Source organism: Phocoena phocoena, chromosome 7 (assembly GCF_963924675.1).
Source record: "Phocoena phocoena chromosome 7, mPhoPho1.1, whole genome shotgun sequence".
Classification (NCBI taxonomy): Eukaryota; Metazoa; Chordata; class Mammalia; order Artiodactyla; family Phocoenidae; genus Phocoena; species Phocoena phocoena.
The window spans coordinates 43939284-43963126 of NC_089225.1; the positions used below are offsets into that span (position 1 = coordinate 43939284).

General features: G+C 44.4%; 1 protein-coding gene and 1 pseudogene across 4 annotated transcripts in view; one reads left to right on the plus strand and one right to left on the minus strand.

Annotated features, from left to right (window-relative positions):
* The first annotated feature begins 333 nt into the window (after positions 1-333).
* On the plus strand, positions 334-2429 carry LOC136125366 (zinc finger protein 786 pseudogene; annotated as a pseudogene).
* An 11694-nt stretch (positions 2430-14123) lies between these two features.
* RBMS1 (RNA binding motif single stranded interacting protein 1) overlaps positions 14124-23843 on the minus strand; it is a 211320-nt gene continuing 201600 nt past the window's right edge. For all 4 annotated transcript variants that reach the window (XM_065881183.1, XM_065881181.1, XM_065881184.1 and 1 more), the window contains exons 10-14: positions 21725-21775; positions 17852-17962; positions 16837-16917; positions 15405-15489; positions 14124-14372 (exon numbers count right to left, since the gene is read on the minus strand). In XM_065881183.1, coding sequence (XP_065737255.1) covers positions 15412-15489; positions 16837-16917; positions 17852-17962; positions 21725-21775 — 321 coding nt within the window. In that variant the 3' untranslated portion in view covers positions 14124-14372; positions 15405-15411. The remainder of the gene's footprint in view (positions 14373-15404; positions 15490-16836; positions 16918-17851; positions 17963-21724; positions 21776-23843) is intronic.

The window sequence follows — 23843 nt, forward strand, 5'->3', positions numbered from 1 at the left end:
TTTGAGCTGTACATCTATGGTTTATGCACTTTTCTAAGCTTACTTCACAACTGCAAAAAAAGTTCAAAAGAAAGCAGTTATTTATTGCCTAATTATTCTCAAGGAGTTTAAGTACTGAGTTGACTCTTAAAGGATAAATAGGAGTTATCCAGGTGGAGGAGACCATCCTAGGAGCGACACAAGAAGGGGCAAAGGTGCAGAGTACAGAGGTCGGTGAGGAGCGGCTGGGTGGGAGGCCGCAGCCGCCGCTGCCGCAGGGAAGGAGCCGCGGGCAGCCGGGACGCCTGGCTTGGCTGTAACCCAGTCCGGGGCCAGGTGGGACCACGAGGGCCCATGGCCGAGCCGGCTCCGTTACCTCTGACTTTTGAGGATGTGGCCGTTTACTTCTCCGAGCAAGAATGGCGGGATCTAGAGCCATGGCAGAAGGAGCTTTACAAGCAAGTAATGAGAACCAATTATGAGATTCTTGTTTCTCTACATGATGGACTTCCCAAACCAGAACTAATATCCTGGCTTGAACAGGGGAGAGAACTCTTCAGGATCTGGGGAGAATCACAGAAATCAGGAAACATAATTTGCACCTCTGCTGATTTGCATTTGGATCCAGTTATTGAGGGACAACTGTTTGTGGGAAGCCAGCAAGCTGTGAAACCAGGAGAAGCCCACTGCCATTTCCAAGTAGATCCTCTTCAGAGCCAGCGTTCCTCTGAACCCTTATTAAAAGTGAAGGGAAAAAGTGAAGATGTTTCCTTCAGGCCTGACCAAGTCGTCGCCCTCCTGAATCCACAAAGACATGATACTCGGGCTCTAGTTCCAGTAGTCCACAGCTCCAGGGAACCCACCCAAAGAGACACAATCGTAAGTCCCAGGACCCTCGGTCCCCCAGGCTTCCAGGAAACCTCTGGGGAGGGCCTCCAGCACCCTTGCCCCGTCTGTGGGGAAGGCTTTTGGAAGAACCTCTCAGAGCAGCACCAGGGGAGCCAGAAGGACCCACCACACAGGACCTGGAATCAGCTCCGCAAACAAACCAACGCACAACAGCTGCTGAGCATCCCTCGGGGCCAGAGGCACTTCCGCTGTCCAGAATGTGGGCGGGACTTCCGCCGGAAGTCGTGTTTGCTTAGGCCCCTGGCAATCCACCCCGAGGAGAGCCAGCTGCCGGGCAGCGAGTGTGAAGTGTATACCCACCACCTGCGCTCGGGGCAGAGGCCTTCCCAGTGCCCCGGCTGCGACGGGAGAGGCCCGGCTCCAGGAGAGAGGGTGCCAGGGCCGCCTCCGAGCAGGCTGAGCTCCCGCGCTTGGGAGAGAAGCCGGGCCTGAGCCCGGCTGGCGAGGAACGCCCGGAGGCTCTCGAGCCCGGCCCCGGCGCGGAGAGGCCGGCCTCCTGCGGCCTGTGCGTCCGGCACTCCTCCCCGCAGTGCGGGCTTCCAGACCACACCCACGTGCACAGCGCAGAGTGGCCCTTCTGGTGCGCCGAGTGCAGCCAGGCCTCCCGCCAGCACGGGCGGCTGCGGCTCCACCGGCGGCTGCACTCAGACGAGCAGCCTTTCGCGTTCCCGGAGTGCGGCCTGGGCTTCCGGCTGAGGAGGCACGGCGGCGAGAGGCCGCTCTCCTGCGGCGAGTGTGGCCGCGGCTTCGCCCACCCGTGCAAGCTGCGTGAGCACCTGCGGGTGCACAGCGGAGAGCGGCCCTTCAGCTGCCCTGAGTGCGGCAAGAGCTTCCGCTTGAAGGGCATCCTGAAGGCGCACGAGCGCACGCACAGCCGCGAGCGGCCCTTCCAGTGCACGGAGTGCGGCAAGGGCTTCACACGGCCGTCCAAACTGGCCGAGCACTTCCGCGTGCACAGCGGCGAGCGGCCCTTCGGCTGCCCCGACTGTGGCCGCTGGTTCCGTCTCAAGGGGCAGCTGCGGAGCCACCAGTGCCTGCACACGGGCGAGAGCCCGTTCCCGTGCCCCGACTACAGCAAGAGCTACCGCGTGAAGGCCGACATGGCGCACCGGCTGCTGCACGGCGGCCGGATGCCCTTCTCCTGCGAGTGTGGCAAAGGCTTCGCCAAGCAGTCCAAACTCGTGGAGCACATCAGGACGCACACAGGTGAGAAGCCCTTTCAGTGTCCCCAGTGCGACAAGAGCTTCCGCTTGAAGGCGCAGCTGCTCAGCCACCAGGGCCTGCACACCGGTGAGAGGCCTTTCCGCTGCCCCGAGTGCGATAAAAACTTCTGGGAAAGGGGCCACATGCTTCGGCACCAGCGCATCCACAGGCCCGACGGGCCGTTCACCTGTGCAGACTGCGGCAAGGGCTTCATTTATAAGTCGAAACTCGCCGAACACATCAGAGTGAACACGAAGTCCTGTCGTGCCTCCAGTGAGCCTGACGTTAAGCAAAGGCTCAGCCAACTGTTTGCCATGATTGAGGCCGACTGGAGTTGAGGCCGAGTAGGGCCCCCTGCGGTGATCGAGGCCGACTGGATTTGAGGCCGAGTTGGGTGCCCAAAGCGGTCAGCAGAGTCGGAATTGCCAGGGACTCCACAGCCAGCGCAGCCAAACCCAAAATCTGGTAAGACAGATGGAAGGAACAGGGGCCCTTTTTTGAGCAAGAATGTGATACAGGTTAGGCATGTGAGAAACCACAGAGATTCTCATTTAAAACATCACCAGCTGTGTGTTCTATCCATTGATAGAAAACAGTGGATAGAAACAATAGATAGGTTTGTTCTTCCCACCATCTTAACGGGTGATTTTCCCCAATGTGCTAATAAGCTAACTCTGAAATCCCAGCTTGAATTTAGACAGCAGGAAATCCCTCCAGTACTGTTCTTAAAGCTAAAAGGATGGGGTGACCGTTACATGTCAACTCTTCTTTTTTTCATCGTATGATGATAAGCAGGGGATTTAACCCAGCGACTTTCGTTGCAGGCCTGATATGATAGGATTTGGTTTTGACTTATTTGAAGCTAATAGCAACAAAATGAGTTCTCCGACTCATGGTTTGTCTATGTGAATGCCGAAGTTTCACGGCAGGTTTCATAGTGATTATGCATGGTTACTCTTAAGGAAAAGCTGATAATTCAAGCAAAATTTGATTAATCTAGGTTGAAAATAAAACCAAAGGTGCTAAGTTGAAAAAAAAAGAAAGGTGCAGAGTACAGAACGCTTCTGAGATTTTTTTTGTTTTGGTTTTTTCTTTTTTGTGGTACGCGGGCCTCTCACTGTTGTGGCCTTTCCTGTTGCGGAGCACAGGCTCCGGACGCGCAGGCCCAGCAGCCATGGCTCACGGGCCCAGCCGCTCCGCGGCCCGTGGGATCTTCCCGGACCGGGGCAGGAACCCGTGTCCCCTGCATCAGCAGGCGGACTCTCAACCACTGCGACACCAGGGAAGCCCCGCTTCTGAGATTTTAAAGTTCAAGATGGGGTGTGGCTGGAGGTGAGGTTCCAAAGCCAGTGGAAATGAGGTCCTGGGGGAGCCAGGCATTTTAGACGTGGGCTGTGGAAAAACTTCAAGCTGGGGAATGAAATTTCAAGAAGGGGAGGCCTGTCAACAGTGACAAATGCAGCCAAGAGTTGATTCAGATCAGGACTGAGAGTTCTCTGACTTGGGAATCGGAGGTCCCTGTCCAGCCGGGATGGGAATGGTGCAGTGGAGAGCTGGCAGCAGAGCCCAGATTGCGGTAGGATGAGGTGGGACTGGAGGCAGGGAAGTGGAGACATCACCCTGGCCGCTGCTGCAGGGAGGCCCAGTTGGAGGAAAAGAGACATGAGACGGTTTAGATCGGTGAATTCACTCTTCCTCCGTGACCACAAAAGGCTGTAGCTCTTTCTATTCTCAAAAACTCAAAGGCATTTATTGCAGAGACTTCAGAATTAACTCATGGGTAACGAGATGGTTCAACTTGGTAAGAAAGTAACCCCGCGTTTTGTGATGCTGGACTAAAATTCGCTTGCGAGGCGCTGGAAAAACATCTGGGGAAATCAGGGGGCTGCTGCATTGGAGTTGCTGCAAAATGTTGGATTTGGGGCCTCAGAGATGGCAAGTCAGTGCAGGCACCTTAGAAACATCTCTGTTTCTTTAATTTAATACACACCAAATTTGGTGGCTGAGAGCTTGTGAGAGACCAGCGTGTTTACCAGGCCCTTGGGGGACAGCTTTGCGAGGGTGATGTCAATCAATGGAGTTCCTTTTATCTTCTTTTTCTCTTCCACTCAAACTGTCTAATATTCGTTTTCCTACCTAGGTCCCTTTCTAAGTTGCTCTTTTCTTCTTCCTTTTTTTCTCTTCTTCCTGCCATCCTTCCATGTCTCTTTTTATGTCTCCTTTTTGGGTTTTCCACTTCCACACCATTCCTGTTCTTCAACTTTCTGTTTCAAAACTTGGACCGCATTCCATCCGACAGTGGGAGGAAAGCAGACTTCTTGGGGCAAATTTACGGCATCACAAAAGGCCCCCTTTCTCTGGAGAGCACTCACCCTCTTATGGCAGAATGACCCCTGTCCCCTGACATAAGGTTTCATCTCCCTCTGGGCAGGGTAAGGAGGAGAATTAACCTCCTCGCCATCCCAGACTCCCACGCAGACTGAGGTGTGAGAGCCTAAGCAGGAGAGTAAGTCTGAGGCATCTGTCCTGCTGAGGGGGTGTCAGAGATGGGAGGCTGGTCACAGACAGGGGATCTGATCGAATGAGTACAAGGATCAAGGATGTCGGGAGCCAGGTTCCTTGGTGTCAGCTAAGAGAATTACAAATAAGGGAAAATGAATGCTGTCGAGTTGGAAAGGACTTGGAGGTATGGATGCAGATGTATGTTTTTCAATATGTATAGATCATGGAGAAAATACAGATGTAAGTGTGTGTGTTGCACGCCTATACCCACACACACACTCCTTATCCCTATTTACTGACGGGGCTGGAGAACAGTGACATGTCAGTAGCAATGAGTATATCTAGTGCCCAGACCTTACCTTCTAAACACCGTTCTCTGCTAAAAGGAACCAGGACTCTTTGGAGAAATGGCTGAATCTAGGACTGGAACAGGGAAAGTACAAGGCAAGCTTGGCACATCTGGCGGGGCCAGAAAGCAAGGAGGTTCTTGAAGAATAATGGGGATACACCTTTAAAAACACAGAAGGTGGCTTGCAGGAGTTCCCACAGGCCAAGTTAGGGACAATTTGAGCATCAAAACAAATACCGATTACGGATTCGCATCCATTGAACAGAAAGGACACCCTGAGTCCATACTCATAGAAATAAGTAAATGAATAAATTCGAGTTTGAGGAAGTTCAGCACGTTTTCATGGTTCCAAAACATCTCCCCACAAACTACTTAATAACTGCAAAGTGGGAAAGAGTAACTTTACAGGGGAGACGCCTGGCAGACACCACCTTGATTAAGTGAGCAAAGGGAATATCATTGATAATGAGACAAATTGAAATCACGCACCTCCCGACGGGACGCAGCGAGGAGTACACAGCTCTACTTTGGTGATATTCCTGCAAAAGGTGCAGAACCACACAGAAGCATCAAACAAACCAGTCTGAGGACACTCTGCAAAATAACTGGCCTGTAATCTTTAATTGTGTCCAAATCACAAAAGTCAACTAAAGATCGAGGAGGTATTTTAGACTGAAGGAGACCAAAGGAACACGACGACTAAAGGCAATGCATGATTTTTGAACTGGATCTTTTTACTCCAAAGGCGTTACTGGAATAATTAGTGATGTTTCAGCGTGCCTTTCCTTATTTTGATGGTTGTATTGTGGTCATATGGGAGAATGTCCTTGTTTGTAGAGGGTCATGGAGCTTTGGGTTGATAATTTGCTCTCAAATATATCAGGATAAAAGTTTTTTTTCTTTAATTTTTTGTACTGTGCTTGCAATTTTTGTGTTTCAAAACTTTTTTAAAAATTAAATAAATTCAAAGGCACAACCACTTCGGGGGAAAAGAGAAAGATGTTATAAAGTAAACACAAGCTTTCCATTGAGAAAACATGAGAAATTTTGTGTTCATGGTGGGCCACACAGAGCTGTGCTTCGACATCCCTGGAGTTCCCTACGCTTTCTCCTCACCTCTCAAGGGTCCTTTGATGAAAAAATAGAGAAGCATTATTAATTTTGAGAGTCTTTGGAAAGCTGCAGTATTAGGTAATGGGAAGTGCCATGATCCTGCTTCCCAACTCACAGGTCTTGCCACAAAGGAGCAAGTATCTGACCAAACGAGCCAGCCCAGACACTTGCCCCCGAGCTGCTGCTTCCAGTGGAATGGAAGAAATAGGACAGGGCCTTAGGCATCACTGGGAGTGCTCCGTAAGCCGCAGGATTACTTGGGCCTGGCACCTCTTTTTCCTTTGAGGATCTGAATGTGGAAGTGAAAGGAGCACCTAGAATGTTTGTGCTGTTGCAAAACAGACTTTTGTCCTTCAGAAGTAGAGCAATAGGCTTGGTGAGAGGGATGAAGTATACTGCCTAAGAACATTTGAGAAGAGGCGTAACTGAAAACGTCTGTTACGAGTCTACAGCATTCCAGAGTAACTTTCATGGAGTGGTGATTTGGGATGCTGTCCTTGACTTTCATTCAGAGGCCCTACCTGAAACCACCTCGGGAAAGTGTGATTGTATTGGCAGAGAAAGGTGGCGGAAGACACTGTCCAGTGCTGCCTGCAGGAGTTCCTATCGAAATCTAGTAAATACTATCTTTTCCCAGAGGATCTGGTAGTCTTTGCTCCCTTTGAAAATAAAAGCTATAGATGTATGTACCTTTATCCCTTTTCACCTTGGCTGCCAGGAGACTCAAAATCATTGAGGTTCAAGTATAGGGTTGATGGAGGCCTTCTGGCTTGCAGAGCTACATTCTGTGCTCTCTTTATCTCTTTTCACTGTTAACTTCTCAAGCCCTGATTTTTACATTTATCTTACTGTGTTTCTGGTAAGTTGCTTCAAACCTTTGTAAAAATAAAGGTTTGTAAAACAGAGACAGACAGACGAATCGCTAGGAGAGTGAAAGCTGAGGGAAATAATATACGTATTATTCCTGCACATGTCAAAGCAATGTGTAACAAAGTGGATATGATGAGATTGCTGGCTAGACTTCTGTGAAGAAAGTAATAAACATGAGTTCTCAAGACTATAGTGGAGGTTGCGGGGGAGGCAGTCAGAAAACTACACAGGTGTTTGCAAATCCACAATATGGTGTGTGCAGATCATCTGACCAAGGTAGGTTAAAGAAGATGACATTGTTAAGAAAACGTATCCTACACCCTGATTATTTACAACAAAACAAAACAAAACAAGATGACACTTTCTTGTTACACATCCCAATATTTTCAGAGCAGGAGTGACGAAAGAAGTCAACTCTTTGGACATCTGCTCCAAGTCTCTGGCAAGGGCAGAGCTACCAGACTTCATTTGTCTGCCCGACAATTTCATCTGTCAGGAGGCAGAGGAACTAGTGAGGAAATGGCTGCTTTGGAGTAAATTCTGACCAGTAAGAAAGGAGCTAATTGGTTGGTAATGTGAAAATGACAAGAACCTCAGGAGAGTGTTTATGCCTTCTGGGCCCCTCACAGCACTCCCAAAGCTCTTTATTTAGATCACACTTTTGTTACTTCTCCTTGAACTATTGTCATTTATACACCGTCTCCTCACAAGAATGTTCCTTGAGGACTGGGACCACATCATGTCCTCTTTGTGTCTTCTGATGTCTGGTGCAGTATCTTTTAAATGGAAAAAAAAAATTAATTGAATGTGCTGAACTGGAATATAATGAACATAGCAACTCGCATAATTTTAGGATGATCTGACAACATTCTTTTAAAACTTTTTTTTTCCTGATTATAAAATGTCTTCATTGTAGACAACTAGAAAAATTTGGAAAAGTATAACTGAGAAAATACAAACGTTCCATAACCCTTTCACCCACAGCTAAGCACTTTGAAGTACCTCCTCATCTTTTTTTTTTTTTAAGATGTTGGGGGTAGAGTTTATTAATTAATTTATTTTTGCTGTGTTGCGTCTTCGTTTCTGTGCGAGGGCTTTCTCTAGTTGTGGCAAGCAGGGGCCACTCTTCATCGCGGCCTTTGTTGTTGCGGAGCACAGGCTCCAGATGCGCAGGCTCAGTAGTTGTGGCTCACGGGCCTAGCTGCTCTGGGGCACGTGGGATCCTCCCAGACCAGGGCTCGAACCCGTATCCCCTGCGTTAGCAGGCAGATTCTCAACCACTGCGTCACCAGGGAAGTCCCATCTTTTATACTTAAATACTGCTTCATAATTATAAGCATACTATATCTACAGTTCTATGCCTGAGAGTTTTGTTCACCTTATATCTTGAGTATTTTTCATGCTGTGAAAATGTCTTCATTTAAAAATGGCTACGTAATATTCCATTGCATGTCTATTATAATTCATCATTGTGACAAAAAAAAGAAAAAAGAAAGAAAGAAAGGAATAGGGATTTTAATTGGCTACAAGCTTTTAAGAACTGGGAAGTCAATAAGGAGACCATTTCACCTGCAGCAGACAGATGTGGCTGAGCCGGGGAGACAGATGAAGGCCCAGGCTATTCCTGGGGTTCTGGGTTTTATGTTGAGTCACCTGTGGTGCATCTGGAGGGTGACCTGATGGTGAGCCAGAGCTGATGAGTAACAGTTAAAGCTACAAGGAGTGTTCAACCCAGAGAAGATTTGTGGAGTCAGGAGTTTTCCACATTTGAGAAATGACTGACTTGTCTCATTTAAAAAAAAGTTTTTTGAATAAATGGCTGTACATTAAAATAGAATTTTGGGGTATACAGCTCTATGAATTTTAGCTCATATATAGATTTGTGTAACTACCACCATCAGGATATAGAACAGTTTCATCATTCTCCCCAGACTCCCCTGTGCTATCCCCTTTATGGTCACATCCTCCTGTTCCCTGTAACTCCTGGCAATCACTGATGTGTCGTCTGTCACTATGCTTTTCTTTTCAGGAATGGGAATGACGGACTTATTCTGTGGCATCTCAGTTGGCAGAACTAAGGCTGACAAGTAGAAATTACAAAGATGCAAATTTGACTCCATAAGCAAGTTTGAGAGCAGTTCCAAAAAAGATACAGGATGCCAAGAGAGGTGGGAAGTGCCCAGTCACTGGAGGTATTCAAGGAGAGGAAGTGGTTTCAGGGATACTAGAGGGTAGGAGATACCTGTAGTCTCGTTTATGATCCATATTTTGTGTCAACGAGCAGTGGAATATTCTAGATCAAATCTCAGTCTCTCTCACACACACAAAAGGAATAATAGCATTAAAGTTTGTATTTAATCCAAAGCCACCTGTTTTCAATTCTGAGCAGCCCAGAGACCTGCCAGCACTTTCTTGTGCCTGCAGTCATGAAGTCTGGCAAGGCTTTTGACTTCCTTCCCTGTCCCCAAGCCCTTCCTTGAGCCTTAAAAGTCATATATAAGTTACTCCCCGTCTGAGCAACAGTGCTCTCAGGAGGGAGCTGACAGCATCGGGCAACGTTCTTACTACTAACCCGCAGTTTGAGTACCCTGTTATCCCCAGAGGTGTGTGCCTGGGGATCCTCGATTTCCACCAGGAGCACCCCCTGCGAGGCCCGGGTCGCCTGCCTTCAAGCTCACAGCTGCAGGTGAAGAGCCACAAAATCCTCCCTCTAGTGGCTCAAGTGAGAACATTCCCGGGCCCTGAAAAGACCCAGAGCGTCAAGACAGGACGTCCAAAGACTGGAGACACTCCTCCGGAGCCATTCCACAGGGCTGAAATTCCATCGCCTGGCCAAGGTCATCCACAGGAAGGATGGGCGCACGGTACCGCCTCCCCAGCCGTACCAAGGACGCTGCGCTGGGCCCCGGGAGCGTTGCCCCGCAGCCCTGCTCTCCAGCGCCACCTGCCGGGGCTGCCTGCGGCCACCCCTCCCCCGCTCCCCGCCACTACCGAGGGGTGCTTATTTCATCACATTGCTATTGCAGGGGAAGAAGCTGCCCGGTTTTTCTTTAACCCTGGGCTGAATTTTCCTAACTACTTGCCATCTTATGAAGATTTTCAGGCAAGGGCGGGGGGGCTGGGGGTGGTGGAGGAAGGTGGTGGTGACAGGTCTGTGACCTTTCTCCCAAGGCAGCTGCATCTTTTCCTCCGGCTACTCTGGTGGAATGAGACGATCGTTGTCAGATCTGCACATTTTTGAGCCCCTCCTCAGGCTGGGAGGCACTACCTTTCTCTTAGTGAATTTTTAACCAGCATCTGTGAAATTTGAGAGGAGGCGGAATTCATGCTCCAGCGGATGTACCTCCCGCCACTGCTCTTGAAGGGCATGGGTGGTGGGGAGAACACGGGGCTCCTGTCCACCCACTGCTCTCCCTCATCCCAGCCCATACAGAGAGAGAAATATGCACGCCCGGTTGTCGCTGCCAGCTTCCTCCCTCTTTTCCAGGCAAGAATTCCTCCCCGATCCTTGGACCCAGGCCATCTCAGACAAAGAGGGAGTCCTGGCCCCTGACGATGACCCGAGGAACCACAACATTTTAGCAAGGTGGGGTCGATCCCCAAAGGTGCCACAGGTCCTCTTTCTATGTGTGAGCGACAGCTCTTTTTTATCCATCAGCATTCTGGCTTGCTTAGCCCTGTTGCACAGACAGAAAAGGTGCTCTGAAAAAGTGTTTATCAGTTTCTGTGTGAACGACAGCCCCCGGATGTCCCAGGACTCCAATGACGTAAGCCGTCTTAAAATAAGAGAAAAATAAGGTTAACAAAACCTAAGGTGCCCAGCAGTATTTCTTTCCTGCCTCTGGTCAGTGGTCCTATGAAGGAGCATGGGGACAGTGTGAGGCTGGGACAGAACATGAGTTCACATAGCTTACATTCTTGGCAGCCTGTGTGTGTCTCAGTGAGGCTACACTCTGCTCCTGCCCCGACATCTTTCTCTCTGAAGCACCGGTTATCATTAGAGGACCGGGTTCCCTTTTCTCATAGAGCCAGTGAGTACTGGGGCTTTTTCATTTCTGGCAAGGTAAATGCTCTAAACCCCATGTATCTAATTCACAGATCCCATCGTCCACACTGCGGCGGAGGCATACAGAAATGGAGGCTATGGATGTCCTTCTCGCCCACTCCTTTCATCAGGACAGAGCCACTGGGCAGCAGAAAAAGAAACCTTTACAACTACACTGAAACATTTCATTTACCTTGGGTAAGAGTCAATTTCTTGTACTAAGAGCCTCCCATAAAGCATGTCAGTGTGGGAAAGAGAGCTGTTGTCTCTGCCCCATGAATGCTGCACCAGAGCCTCCTACTGGGAACAGCCAAACAAGGTCACTAAAGGAGGCCCGAGGCATCAAGGCAGGGATAAGATCACCTTGAAATCCTTACCCGTGAGCTTGTTTACCAGAGATGGGGACACTGTTTTTATTCTGTCCTCCTTGCTGGGCAATGACAGTGCCACAGTCCAAAGGTAGCAGTGAGGAAGGAGGAAGGAGAGGGGCCTGGCTCTTTGGTGTTTAAGAACAGACCAAAGGTGGACTTTGCTGAGAGGAAACACGGTGAGCTAATGCTTGTCCCTGTACATGAACTGAAATAACCAAAAACAACAGGGTGGGAAGGTTTTTTTCCAGTTCTTTTAAAGGAAATATATTTCGAGTACATATTGAATCTGAAAATAATTTTCAACTCAGTTTCAAACCAATCCACTGAGCTGAAAGAAGAGATCAGAAATGAAATGAAATTCCGATATACGTTGAATCTAATCTAAAAAAAATTGACAGGAAAAATAAAATTTCAGATGTTTTTTATTCAAAGGTTCTCAAAAGAAATAAAACAGAAAAAGCTAACAATCTGATCAAATGTACAGTTCAAAAATGTCTTTTTGGCGTTTAACAACAAGTCCTAGGAAAGAAAACTACAGAGTTATCTTGAACCGGACAAATAAGTTACCACTGGCAAGTTTGTGGCACTAGTAAAACAAAAATAAAAAATTAACTCTCTTGATCATATAGATATCTCTATGAAAATCTTTTTTTTTCAATCTGTACAAAAGGTCTTTCTTCATAAATTAATTTTTTTTATAATTTAATGGCTGTCTACTATGTGATGTTTAACTGATTTTTTTTCTTTTTTTATGTACAGAGGTTATGTTTCCCAAATCTTACCCAGACGAGTATGGCACTTAGTTCAGACATTTCTAGCAGCAGATTTCCCCTCCCCTCTAACTGAGTTATCAAATTTCTGTCTTAACTAATGCAAAAATATCAAGTAGTGAGAGACCCAGGTTTACAATGTACTAGGTACAAAGAGGGTGCTGCGTTCAGTCTGGACTTTCACAAAGCAGTAATATTCCAGGGAGCATAGAACCAATAATACCACAACTTTAAAAAAGGAAACAAAAACAAAAACAAAAACACACTTCTCTTATGACTATGTAATTTTCACTAGAATCTACACTTCTCAGAGCAGCAAGGACTTTTGAAACTATGAAATATCACTGACATCTATAATCAAACACAAGCATAAATTTTAAGAACTAAAAAATACTCGAAAGAAATAACTGCTTAGGCCTAGCTCCTGAGCTAGGAAGGATTTGGTCTGTGGAAACAGGGAGGGCCAGCAACCTGTCCCAGCACAAAAGAAAATAGACTCTGAGGTAGATAACTGATCACACACAGTTGACCAGACAAGTACACAGTTTTGGAAGACAACTTAATTTACCATTGCTTTTCAAACGTATGCAATTGTCTTAATAAAAGAGCTTTAATAACAGTGAATTATCTTATATGTACTAAAGTAGAAATAACTGTGTATTTATGAATCAGGAATTTCATAGTTTCAAAATTGGTTTTTCTTTACACTTAACACTTGTAGTGATGATGTAAAGTGTGGCACTGCTTGGATCCAAATCTTCCTTCATGCTTTTTTGTTTGTTTGTGTGTGTCCATACATCAATTAAAATTATAAAACCTAAATCCAAAGGTACAAAAAAGGCACATTCTCCTAACCGCAAACTGGTCCGGCAAAAATAAAGAGCACAGAAGATGTGATGCTGAGACAAGCTGGAGCTACTGGTTACTGGCTCTTCGGTCTTTGGTGAAGTTACCTTTAAAAGTGCCAAGTAATTTTTGTTTCTCAAATTTACGTGATAGAGAGAGCTAGTAGCCAATCGTTTCGCTTCTATTCATATCTCAGCTTATGTTTGAAGATAAATCCTTACTTTTAGCTTTTGCCATTTCGTTGCAATAGCAACATTTGTGTTTTTTTTCGGTTTGCCAGATCTCAGGCGTCATTCTCATTCTAAAGCACTATCGTTAGTATAAAGGAAGGACAAAACATTCGGTGACTCCCTCCCCTCCCCCCACCCCCTGCCCCTACGCTACCTACACTAAATCTAGAACATCAAGTTAGTTGTTTTTTTTTTTTCCTGAAAAAAGGCAAAAAAGACTTTACATTGCATCATACAGCAGATATCCTAAATCAGTCAAACTATCAGAGGAAACTCTTGGCATACAGCCTTACAAACAATTTACCCTATTAAAAGTTCCCCAGTCAGAAAATGTGTTTCACACAAAACAGTTTTCCCTTCTTGCATTTCACTACCTTACACATTATGTGAAAAATCATTAAAAACACCTACTACATATTTAAAAAAGCCAAAATTTCAGCAACTTTTATTGACTACCTTTTAAAAGCCCTATGCTGCTGTTTAACAAGGCATAATAGACCAGCCCATTTGGTCAAAGCATTCTACATCATTAGTTTGAACTAACTTTTACTGAAACAGCTACAGCATCAAAAGAGTTAAGGCAAATTGGAATTCATAGAAAAGGATAAGACACTTCACACTACGTGGAAAGGAAAACGGAAAGCTAAGAAAAGAGACACTGGCTGCAACACTCACACTGCAAGCACAGAACACCAGGGGTGAAGTTGGACTATTTAAACATCAGAAAGCCCATTTCATACAGCTGAAAAAAAACACAAACGAAAACACAAAATGAACAAAACCAGAAGAATCCGGTCATGCACTTGGGTAAGTCTTCATGGTCTTTGTGCATACCCAGAGAATTGAAGTTTTCTTTTTTCTTTTTTTTTCTTTTTTTTGCATCATAACATTTGATAAAAATCTTTTTGTATTTTGTTGGTTTTTTTTTCTTTTTTTTTTTTTTTTTTTTTTTTTTTTTTTACTAAAATAAACCTGTTCAGGGGAACAGCTACTAGATGAATTTAAGGGTTTTATGCACCTTATAGAACTTATAGCAAAAATAGTTTTAGTTGATTTCATTATAAATAACGTTTTCAAGAACCTGTGCAAAACTGTCAATAATTTCCTAAAGCACAATTGATCAGAAAAATCCATGATTGTTCAGTCTTCACAACCTTCTTCATTTAAGCACACCCTTCTGTACATCTGGAAGAGAAAAAAAAAAAATGCTTTTGTACATTTGGTGTAATATACCAGAGATTTGTCATCTCTTTCTTGTTTCAAAGATATGTGTTTGAGAAAGACTCTGCTCATCGCTGGTGGTAGGCCAGTAAATGCAAACTCTGGAACTGAGGTCACTTTTTATGCCCCGAGTCCACCTTTCAAATCTGGGACCTGCAACATACTTCACCCGAGCAATCCAGAAACCCAGGTGTTGTAAGTTCCACAGAGCTGTTTTACTGCAATCTGCATGGCAGAGTGACTAGTTTTGAGATCCGTGGTCCAAGTGGGAGCTGGGAGAGCAATCTCTCAATCTAAGGATAGTCATATTAGATTCATAGTCAAGATACTGCTAATCTTGTAATGCTAGATTAAGCAAAATCTTATGCTATATTTCCTTTAGTTTGTGAGCATTAAAACAATATATATATATTACATATTATATATATATATATATATGTATATATAATATAAAAAAATATATAAATGTATTGTAGGACAAATTTGGTACCTGGCATTGTCTGATTATGTTATCAGTCTTTTGGCAGGGGGTGGGTAGGGAGGAAGAGAGTATAAATATACATTTGACTTCAATATAATGCACTGTTCTTTTTGGACAGAATACTCATCTACAAATCCACAAAATCACTGATTTTTTTTTTTTGGCAGTACGCGGGCCTCTCACTGTTTGGCCTCTCCTGTTGCGGAGCACAGGCTCCGGACGCGCAGGCCCAGCGGCCATGGCTCACGGGCGCAGCCGCTCCGCGGCATGTGGGATCTTCCCGGACCGGGGCACGAACCCGGGTCCCCTGCGTTGGCAGGCGGACTCTCAACCACTGCGCCACCAGGGAAGCCCAAAATCACTGATTTTAACACTCCAGTAACATTGGATTGATTCCCTGGCCATGACTGAAGCAGCGTGACCAGACCTGAGTTGTTTAAAGTACCATTTTGATACAAGAATCATAGACTTTTCTTGCCTTGAGCCCTACAGTGATGGAGACCTTTCTCTCATACCTCACAGTTACTTGTTGGGTTGAAAGGTGTATGGAGAATGGTCATTAGACGTCTCTACAGCCACCTGCTGCTGACCGCTCGCCTCCTACAACAAAGCAGAACAGATGAGACATGTGAGCAAAGACATCCAAACTCTGTTACCCAGGTTGGACTGAGTCCCACATCTTAAAAAAGTGATTTCCTTAATGTCATATAGAGCCTTCAAAGTTCATTATTTCCCTAAGAAGTTAAAATGTCTGATAGACCCAAAGAACCTCCTTTAACTTTTATGAGTTGCCTCTTCATATCAAGCTGCAATTTACCAAACAAATCTCTTACCCCTTGGGGGCCAGATGTGACTTGGAATTCTGTATTTTCAGATTTTAGAATCTGAAACATGGTATGCATATGCCGTATATCAGAGACTATACCCAGTGGGGTCTAGGGCTGTACCTCATAATCAAACACATGAATAGGTCTGTGCTGAAAGGTATGAATATGCAGCGTAAATGGGGTAAAGATCTTGTCTTACATCAGTTCAGCTTGGGTTCTGTCACCGGTCAGGTGTTTTGCTAAAGTAGTTACAAGGAAAATTTTTCGTTTCAGATTTGTTTGTTCCAGCATTGCAGATAAGGGGTTCTGGTAACTGTGGCTATCAATAACTGCACAAATTTCAATCATTTAGAAGCAAACAAAACACATCCCACCTCCCCTGTAATCCAGCCACAGTCCTAGGGGTGTTTCTGGAATTGGAACCTATGGGATCTGCCTAGCAGGGGGGGATCGACTGGGTTGATGAATTTCCTTGGAATTTCAAGGGTACTTTGCAGGAAAACACTATGCTTTCTGCCCAACTTGGATTCAAATGTCAGACTTCCATATCAATATCATAACAGTATCTTCCGTAAAAAGAACTAAGAGTTATTTAGCTCTACTAAGTCTCTATAAAAACAGGTATGGTGTGTTCCTCATCCCTGTTACAGTTCTGAAACATTTTTTTTCAAGTATCTTAGTGATAACAAGTTAATTTTTTGTAATTATTATTACTGATATAATCTTTGGTACTAGTATTGCAAATTCCAGCTTTATCAAGAATCTGTGTTTTAATTTGCCTGTAAGCGTCATTTTACAGGAGACAAGAACCCATGTTTTAATTTGCCTGTAAGCGTCATTTTACAGGAGACAAGACAGAGCCTTGAAGGGGTATGAAATGTGCTACCAGCCTAGAAAATATCAGTATTTCTGGGAGTCTTGGGGGTGTGGCTTGGATGCTGTTTACTAACTTGTATGCAGAGAATATTTCATAGTTGAAAACAACTCTAGGCATAGACTCCCTCTCAACTCGATTCTTTATGCAAATGTTTGACTTTCGATTGATTCTTCTTTGAGTTCTATTTAACCCATTTCTGAAATTACTCACTGCCAGAACGGCCACTGGACAGTCTATACCAACCTCCACAGGAACCGCCGGCGTCTGCACGTGGGTATACTGTGGCAGGTAGGCCCCCTGCACAGCTGACGTGGCAGGCATGTACTGGAAAGAAGAATACAGTCAGCATGGCCAACGACGAGCCATGGGTGATGGTCACTACAAGTTTCTCGTCCTCGGTAATTCAGCATCACTAACGTGCTATTTTATTCTAGAAGGTCTCTCCCTCAAAGAACCTCATGAGTTTCCAGCAGCCCCTTGAACCAGTATCTAGAATTGTTTCCACAGGTGGAGCCCCAAGAAGTAAATGACTTATTACATCTTTAGCAGGTCACTGAAAAATGGGAAATGGACCCTTGCTTTCCTGATGCCGACAGCCATCCTTCCCTGAAGGCAGGAGAGGTTTCTCACTGGATGTGTGTGGCCCTGGCTTAGCCTTTACAAGCTGCTTCTGCTGGCTGGGAATGTAAGCCAGGAAAATACTACCCTTTGTTCTTTTAAGCTACCATAGATGTGGTCTCAGTTGAAAGCCTTTGGCCATCTGACCATCTAAACACTACACATATCAACCCTGGAAGTGAATCTGGGATTAGTTCAACCCCAATTCCCGAGTCCCTGGATTTGGAGGGAATAAGTCAATACTAAGATTGTGATTCAGTGCCCCCAAAATCCATACAAGAAGAAATAAGTGAGTAAAAATTCCCTGCCTTGACTACCATGAATCACCTTCATCTTTTGCTTCATGAGACCAGGTCTGCCAGTGTGAATGAATGATACTAGTCATTAGGGCTAGAAGTGGTCTTGTATGGATACTATATTCTGATAAAGGAGAGATAGATACCCAGAGGACAGACTTTTAGTTCATCAATTAATCAAGAAATATCTGAGTACTTACTATGTGAAAGGCAATGTGGGAGGAGAGAGGGGATCAGACATAATCTCTGACATTACAGAGTCTATAATTGATAAGGAAGACACAGGCTGCATTCATTTACCCTCCTCTGTTTGCTGAGACACATGATATTAATTTGCCACCTACTGTTCCGGTGCTGCCTAGTGACAGATGACTCATCTGCTGGGCCAGAGGGCTGATCATAGATGCGGGCTGTAGTGACATGGTGTGCTCCATTGAGGGAGTTAACACGGCACCCTGGGGAGTCGGAGACAGAGGAAGTGAGACAAACTTAGGGAGGGAGTGCAGATTCTGGAACAACCTTTTGCAAAGGAAATGCCTTAGTTTACTGAGGAACATGAAGCTAAAATAACCTCCCCTCAAACTTGCAAATGGTGTCATGATTTCTTATAAATGGTCTAGACTGTGTTTCCTGAGACTTTTTAAAAGAGCACCCACTTCACAGAAATCCTTCTATTAAATACCTCTCCCTTTACTTTCACTTAACTGTAAAGCAAGCTAGTCCGCAGGAGAACTATGGGGTGGGACAGGAAATGCAAACTACTTTTGGCTGGCCAAGGTTACAAAATGCTTACTTTTTTTTCTAAAGTAAATGACAGTTGATGTTTCATGCAGCCACAAAACAATATACTATATTGAATATTATAAATACAGTGTTTTGTTCAAAAATGTTAAAAAAATAGTCATTTGATTCAAGGTTCAGGCTGCTCGTATCAAGATCACATTCTTCATTCACTCAGTGTTTCTCAGAACTTTCAACTGCAATTTGGTGCCAGGGGAAGGAAGCAGATTCAGATATGGTTAATAATCCAATTTTAGAATCTTTGATTTCATTTGAAAAAATTCTGGTCATCAAAAATAAAATTAAATATAGTTAAAAACAGAGAGGAGGGGTGAAAAAAATCACCCGTATAACCCAGCCTGTCTCTAATACACAGCTGTTAGCATGGTCAGGGTAGCACTGTCCAGATTCTGGCCTCTGCATGTTTTTACAGAGTTGCAACCAGGGCACATGAACTATTTCATATCCTGGGTTTTGCTTCTATTTATTTATTTATTTATTTAATTTATTTCTGGTTGCATTGGGTCTTTGTTGCATCTTCGTTGCTGCACATGGGCTTTCTCTACTTGTGGCGAGCGGGGGCTACTCTTCCGTTGTGGTGCGCAGGTTTCTCATTGCAGTGGCTTCCCTTGTTGTACAGCACGGGCTCTAGGCACGCGGGCTCAGTAGTTGTGGCACATGGGCTTAGCTGCTCTGCGGCATGTGGGATCTTCCCGGACCAGGGCCTGAACCCGTGCACTGGCAGGCGGATTCTTTTTTTTTTTCCTTTTTAAATTAATTATTTATTTTTGGCTGTGTTGGGTCTTTGTTGCTGCACTCGGACTTCCTCTAGTTGCAGCTAGCGGGGGGCTACTCTTTGTTGCAGTGCGTGGGCTTCTCACTGTGGTGGCTTCTCTTGCTGCGGAGCACAGGCTCTAGGCGCATGGGCTTCAGTAGTTGTGGCATATGGGCTCAGCAGTTGTGGCTCATGGGCTTAGTTGTTGGGTGGTATGTGGGATCTTCCCGGACCAGGGCTCGAACCCGTGTCCCCTGCATTGGCAGGCAGATTTTTAACCACTGCGCCACCAGGGAAGTCCCGCAGGCAGATTCTTAACCACTGCGCCACCAGGGAAGCCCCTGGGTTTTGCTTTTTAACTTAACATTCCATTACAAATATTTACCTTACTGCCTTACTGGCATTATCATCTTTTTTCTTTTTCTTTTTTTTTTTTTGCCGTACGCGGGCCTCTCACTGTTGTAGCCTCTCCCGTTGCGGAGCACAGGCTCCGGACGCGCAGGCTCAGTGGCCATGGCCCATGGGCCCAGCCGCTCCACGGCATGTGGGATCTTCCCGGACCGGGGCACGAACCCGTGTCCCCTGCATCGGCAGGCGGACTCTCAACCACTGCGCCACTAGGGAAGCCCATCATTTTTAATGATTACTTAATGGTACATTAATTGTGTATGAAACTCAATTAGTTCTATTTCTGGATTTTTGCATCTTCTCTAATTTATCCAGTTGTAATATTCTTATGGATTATAGCATTCCTCTCACTTTTGCTATCACCCGATTACCTGAGGATGCAATTATTCTGATACACCCTACAAATATTAATGTTAGGTTTTTGGTATCACTGTACCTGACTCATCCCTGAAATACACTGTTATTTACTGATAAATTGATACACAATTGAGGGCAAAGATTGGTGTGCAGGTGCGTTAATGCTGGTTGCAGGCAGTCTAAATCTGGGTGGGGAGAAGGAATGAATCCTCAGGTAGGAGCCTTCTGCACACACCACTACTGTCTCAAAGTCGTTCAACTCAGAGATGTGCCTGCCTCTGTCTCTAATAGTTGACCCCTCCCTCCCCGCACAAAGGATATGGATTCATGTCAGAAGTAGTTTGTTATTAAAGTAGTTTGTTATTAATATATTTCCTAAGAAATTTTTTCCTTTAAAATTTTTAATGTGCATCATTAAAAAGTGTGTGGTGGGCTTCCCTGGTGGCGCAGTGGTTGAGGGTCCGCCTGCCGATGCAGGGGACGCGGGTTCATGCCCCGGTCCGGGAGGATCCCCCATGCCGCGGAGCGGCTGCGCCCGTGAACCATGGCCGCTGAGCCTGCGCGTCCGGAGCCTGTGCTCCGCAACGGGAGAGGCCACAACAGTGAGAGTCCCGCGTACCACACACACACACACAAAAGTGTGTGGTATCATGGAAATGACTCAAAAGCCCAGAATATGCAGAAGGAGCTTCCTGCTCCTCTCCCTCATTCATCTGTAGGAGCTACTGCACTAGGAAGCCCCCAAATGAAAAGTGAGCTGATTTCCAGCATTCTCCAATAGGACAGCACAGAGTACCCGGGATGCAGACTGCCATAGGCGTTTGTGTGGCTTTGTGGGTGTACGTGTGCAGATGTGTGTGTGTAGAAACACAGGTGTGTATGTTTATACAGACACACAACACACACACCTATATCATCAGAGAGCTCTTCTCCTGTGTCATCAACTAAACATGTTTTGTCTGCTTCTTCAAAGTCATCTCAGCAACTTCCTGTTCAGAACGTGTCCCTGTTCTGCTGTTTCACATGCCTGGTCTAACACTGCATAGTGTCCTCTTTAGGAAGTTGTCCTGAGAGAAATTCCTATCTCATTTTAAGGCCAAGAACGGTGTGCTTTTTCCTAAGCCACTGATCCGTTTTATAAGTACTGTGAACTGTATTGCTTATTAAGGTTCCCATTTTGCACTGGTTACTAGAAAGGTTAGGCCAAATTTGTGGCCGCCTCATGGCAAGCATCTAGATTATTACATTAGGCATTCTTAGTCTCTTTTGTGATTTTGTTCTCCACCTTTATTTTTCAACTTTTAAACCCATGTTTTAATTCCACAAACTGGATTTTATGTGTCTCTGAAAAATACATTAACTATACTACCTAATAAGGTGAAGTGTAACTCACTTAATTAAAAGAAATGTAATATATACGTAAGTACAACACACGCTCGTGTCACTAAAGAAATCACCTTTGTTATTCACCAAGGTCGGTGTTACTACTTTAGTTTTTTTAATAATTTCCATGGAGAGGCTAACGCTAATGAAAAACTCTAGGTCAATTTTGAACACTTTATATTTGCATTAAACAGAATGTAAAAAATGAAAGCTATTTCATCCTAAGTATGGTTAAAAATTTAGCAATTTAAAAACTTTAAAATTTAAAAATTCAATGGAACAATCTCCTATGTTTAAAGTCTCATGGATCGCGAATTTGACTTAAGGTCAACCACCGATTTATTTTAAGACAAGGTGAGTGAAAGTTTTATAATGAACTCATTTTCATATTTGATATTTAAAATCTCCCAAATCCTACACCATCTTTGGGCAAATGGTTTAAACCCAGAGAATGGTTTTTAACGTATACACAGCTTACTTATAAACTACAAAGCCATTAAGATGAAAAACTTACGGGGTGCTGTAGGATATACGGTTGCGGTTGCATCCAAGAAGGGCTTTGCACCTGGAAAAGGAAGGATTTTGGAAGAAACATTGATTTCCATTAGAGTGCTACCTATTTCTCTAGAGCTCTTTTAATCATGTTAAGATCTACAGAAGGAAAATAAGGAAACAATACTATCAATGATTAAAAAGATTAAGATTAAGGCAGTTAGAGTTCTTGACAAACTGGTCACTCTGAATAGGATGAAATGATTATTTAAAACCAAGTTCCATTTGCCCACTCAAAAAGTATTTACTGAGTATCAAGCACCAAAGAGAAAAAGGAAGACATAGGTCCCACCCTCAAGAAATTTACTGTCTAAGCAAGGGAGATAAACAAGTAAACAACTCAAAGAAATAGTGAAAAGTATTACAATCAAGATATGAACGGTAGGTGCTTTAGGAATACAGAGGAATGAGAATTAATTCCAGCACATCTTATTAGAAACTAATCCTTAAAGTATGTGCTTATTTAAAAAGAATAATCAAATTCAACCCCCTTTTTATACCCAGGACATTAAATTTCAGAAATCTTGTCTGGCAGTCAACAATTTCTAGTTAGTGTGAAACATAAAAATCTGAAATCCAGATTTAGGAAATTAAACTTCAGTAACTAGATCCTGACATCTACAGTCAAAAGGGCATCTATACAGTAGACCCTCTGGATCGAGAAGTCTAAGACGTGAGAGTCAGGTTCTGTGGCAGGAAAGAAAGCATGTGTAGTTTCTGCCACCCCAGAGAAAGACTATCAGCCCGTTTCTTTGATGCCCAGAGCTTTCCTGAGACTATGTGATTTCAAAATAAGTTTGCCTCTAATTCTTGAGAACAAACCCCTCCTGTATCTCATCCACTACTGTTAACTTCAGAGGTTCTACAGAGAGGATATGGGGAAGAGTCATGGGGGAAGAATGTATTATGATTTACCTTGATAGCAGAGCCCCGATACTTGTTTTCTCTGGTTTCCTTTGCCACCTAAGGCAGACCAAAGTTAAGTGCTTCTGCCTTGTTAACATTTCAGTTATCTGGACTGCAGCCTTTCCCCAGCGGGATATTGGTGGTTTCTTGCAGATGCCAATTTCTCAAATCCAATTGTATGAGCATATAGTGGTTTAGCAGAGAAAGGCTTGCTCCAACAGGAGTGCAAGGCCTTCACTGAATAAATCACGGGGAGGCGAGCAGCTCCCGTTATAGACCCCAATTGGGGCCAGATGCACCCATTTTGGGTATAATTCCAGTGGTCCTAATAGCTTATATCATTATGGGGTTAGGAAGCCATGATATCTAATACAATTTTCTTTCTTAAGCAACAAATATGCTGCTGTTAGTTTCTATTCCTCAATTTTCCCTAACTATAAAATGGGAATAATAATCTATGTTCTGTGAATTCTTTATCATTGGTTCTTTGTCCTCTTTTGGATCATGAATCCTTTTGAAAACCTGATGAAGGAAATAGACCTTCTCCCCCCAACTGACTGCACACATACAAGCAACATTCTGCAAACAATTTAAGAGAATCACAGACCACTTAAAGCCTATTTGCTGACCCCATTGGGTTCCTGAACTTATAGGGTTAAGAATCAGTCTAAAAGGTAATGGCACTGAGTGCCAGGCAATTGGAATGAATTTCCACATGTATTTTAGGGAAACACAGATTGCCTAGGAGAAGAAATCAGGCCTTTGTAATGAAAAGTTGTTTCCAGTTAAGTCTATCAAATCTATTAACAACCCTGGTCTCCTAATTTTTTTCTATTCTATGAAATAATTCTGTGGCCAAAATGCTCACTGCTTTTATACTAAAGAGAGAAAAAGAGGTGGTGAGGAGAAGCATTCATAGCTGTAAATATCTATAGCTGCATACATTCAAATTAATATACACAATCTTTCATTTGTCTGAGGAAAAGCTTACTTGTCTCTATTTTTAGTGGTATACATAAAGAGGTTTCCAAGTTCAGATAGTTAAGAAAGAAGACTACTTTTCAACATCAGATGTAGGAATTGTTAATTAGGGAAAATGCACTAGAGCAGATCTCATTGAATCTCATACAGGAAAGGAAAACATAGAAATCTTAAGTTCAAAATCATTAAAAAGG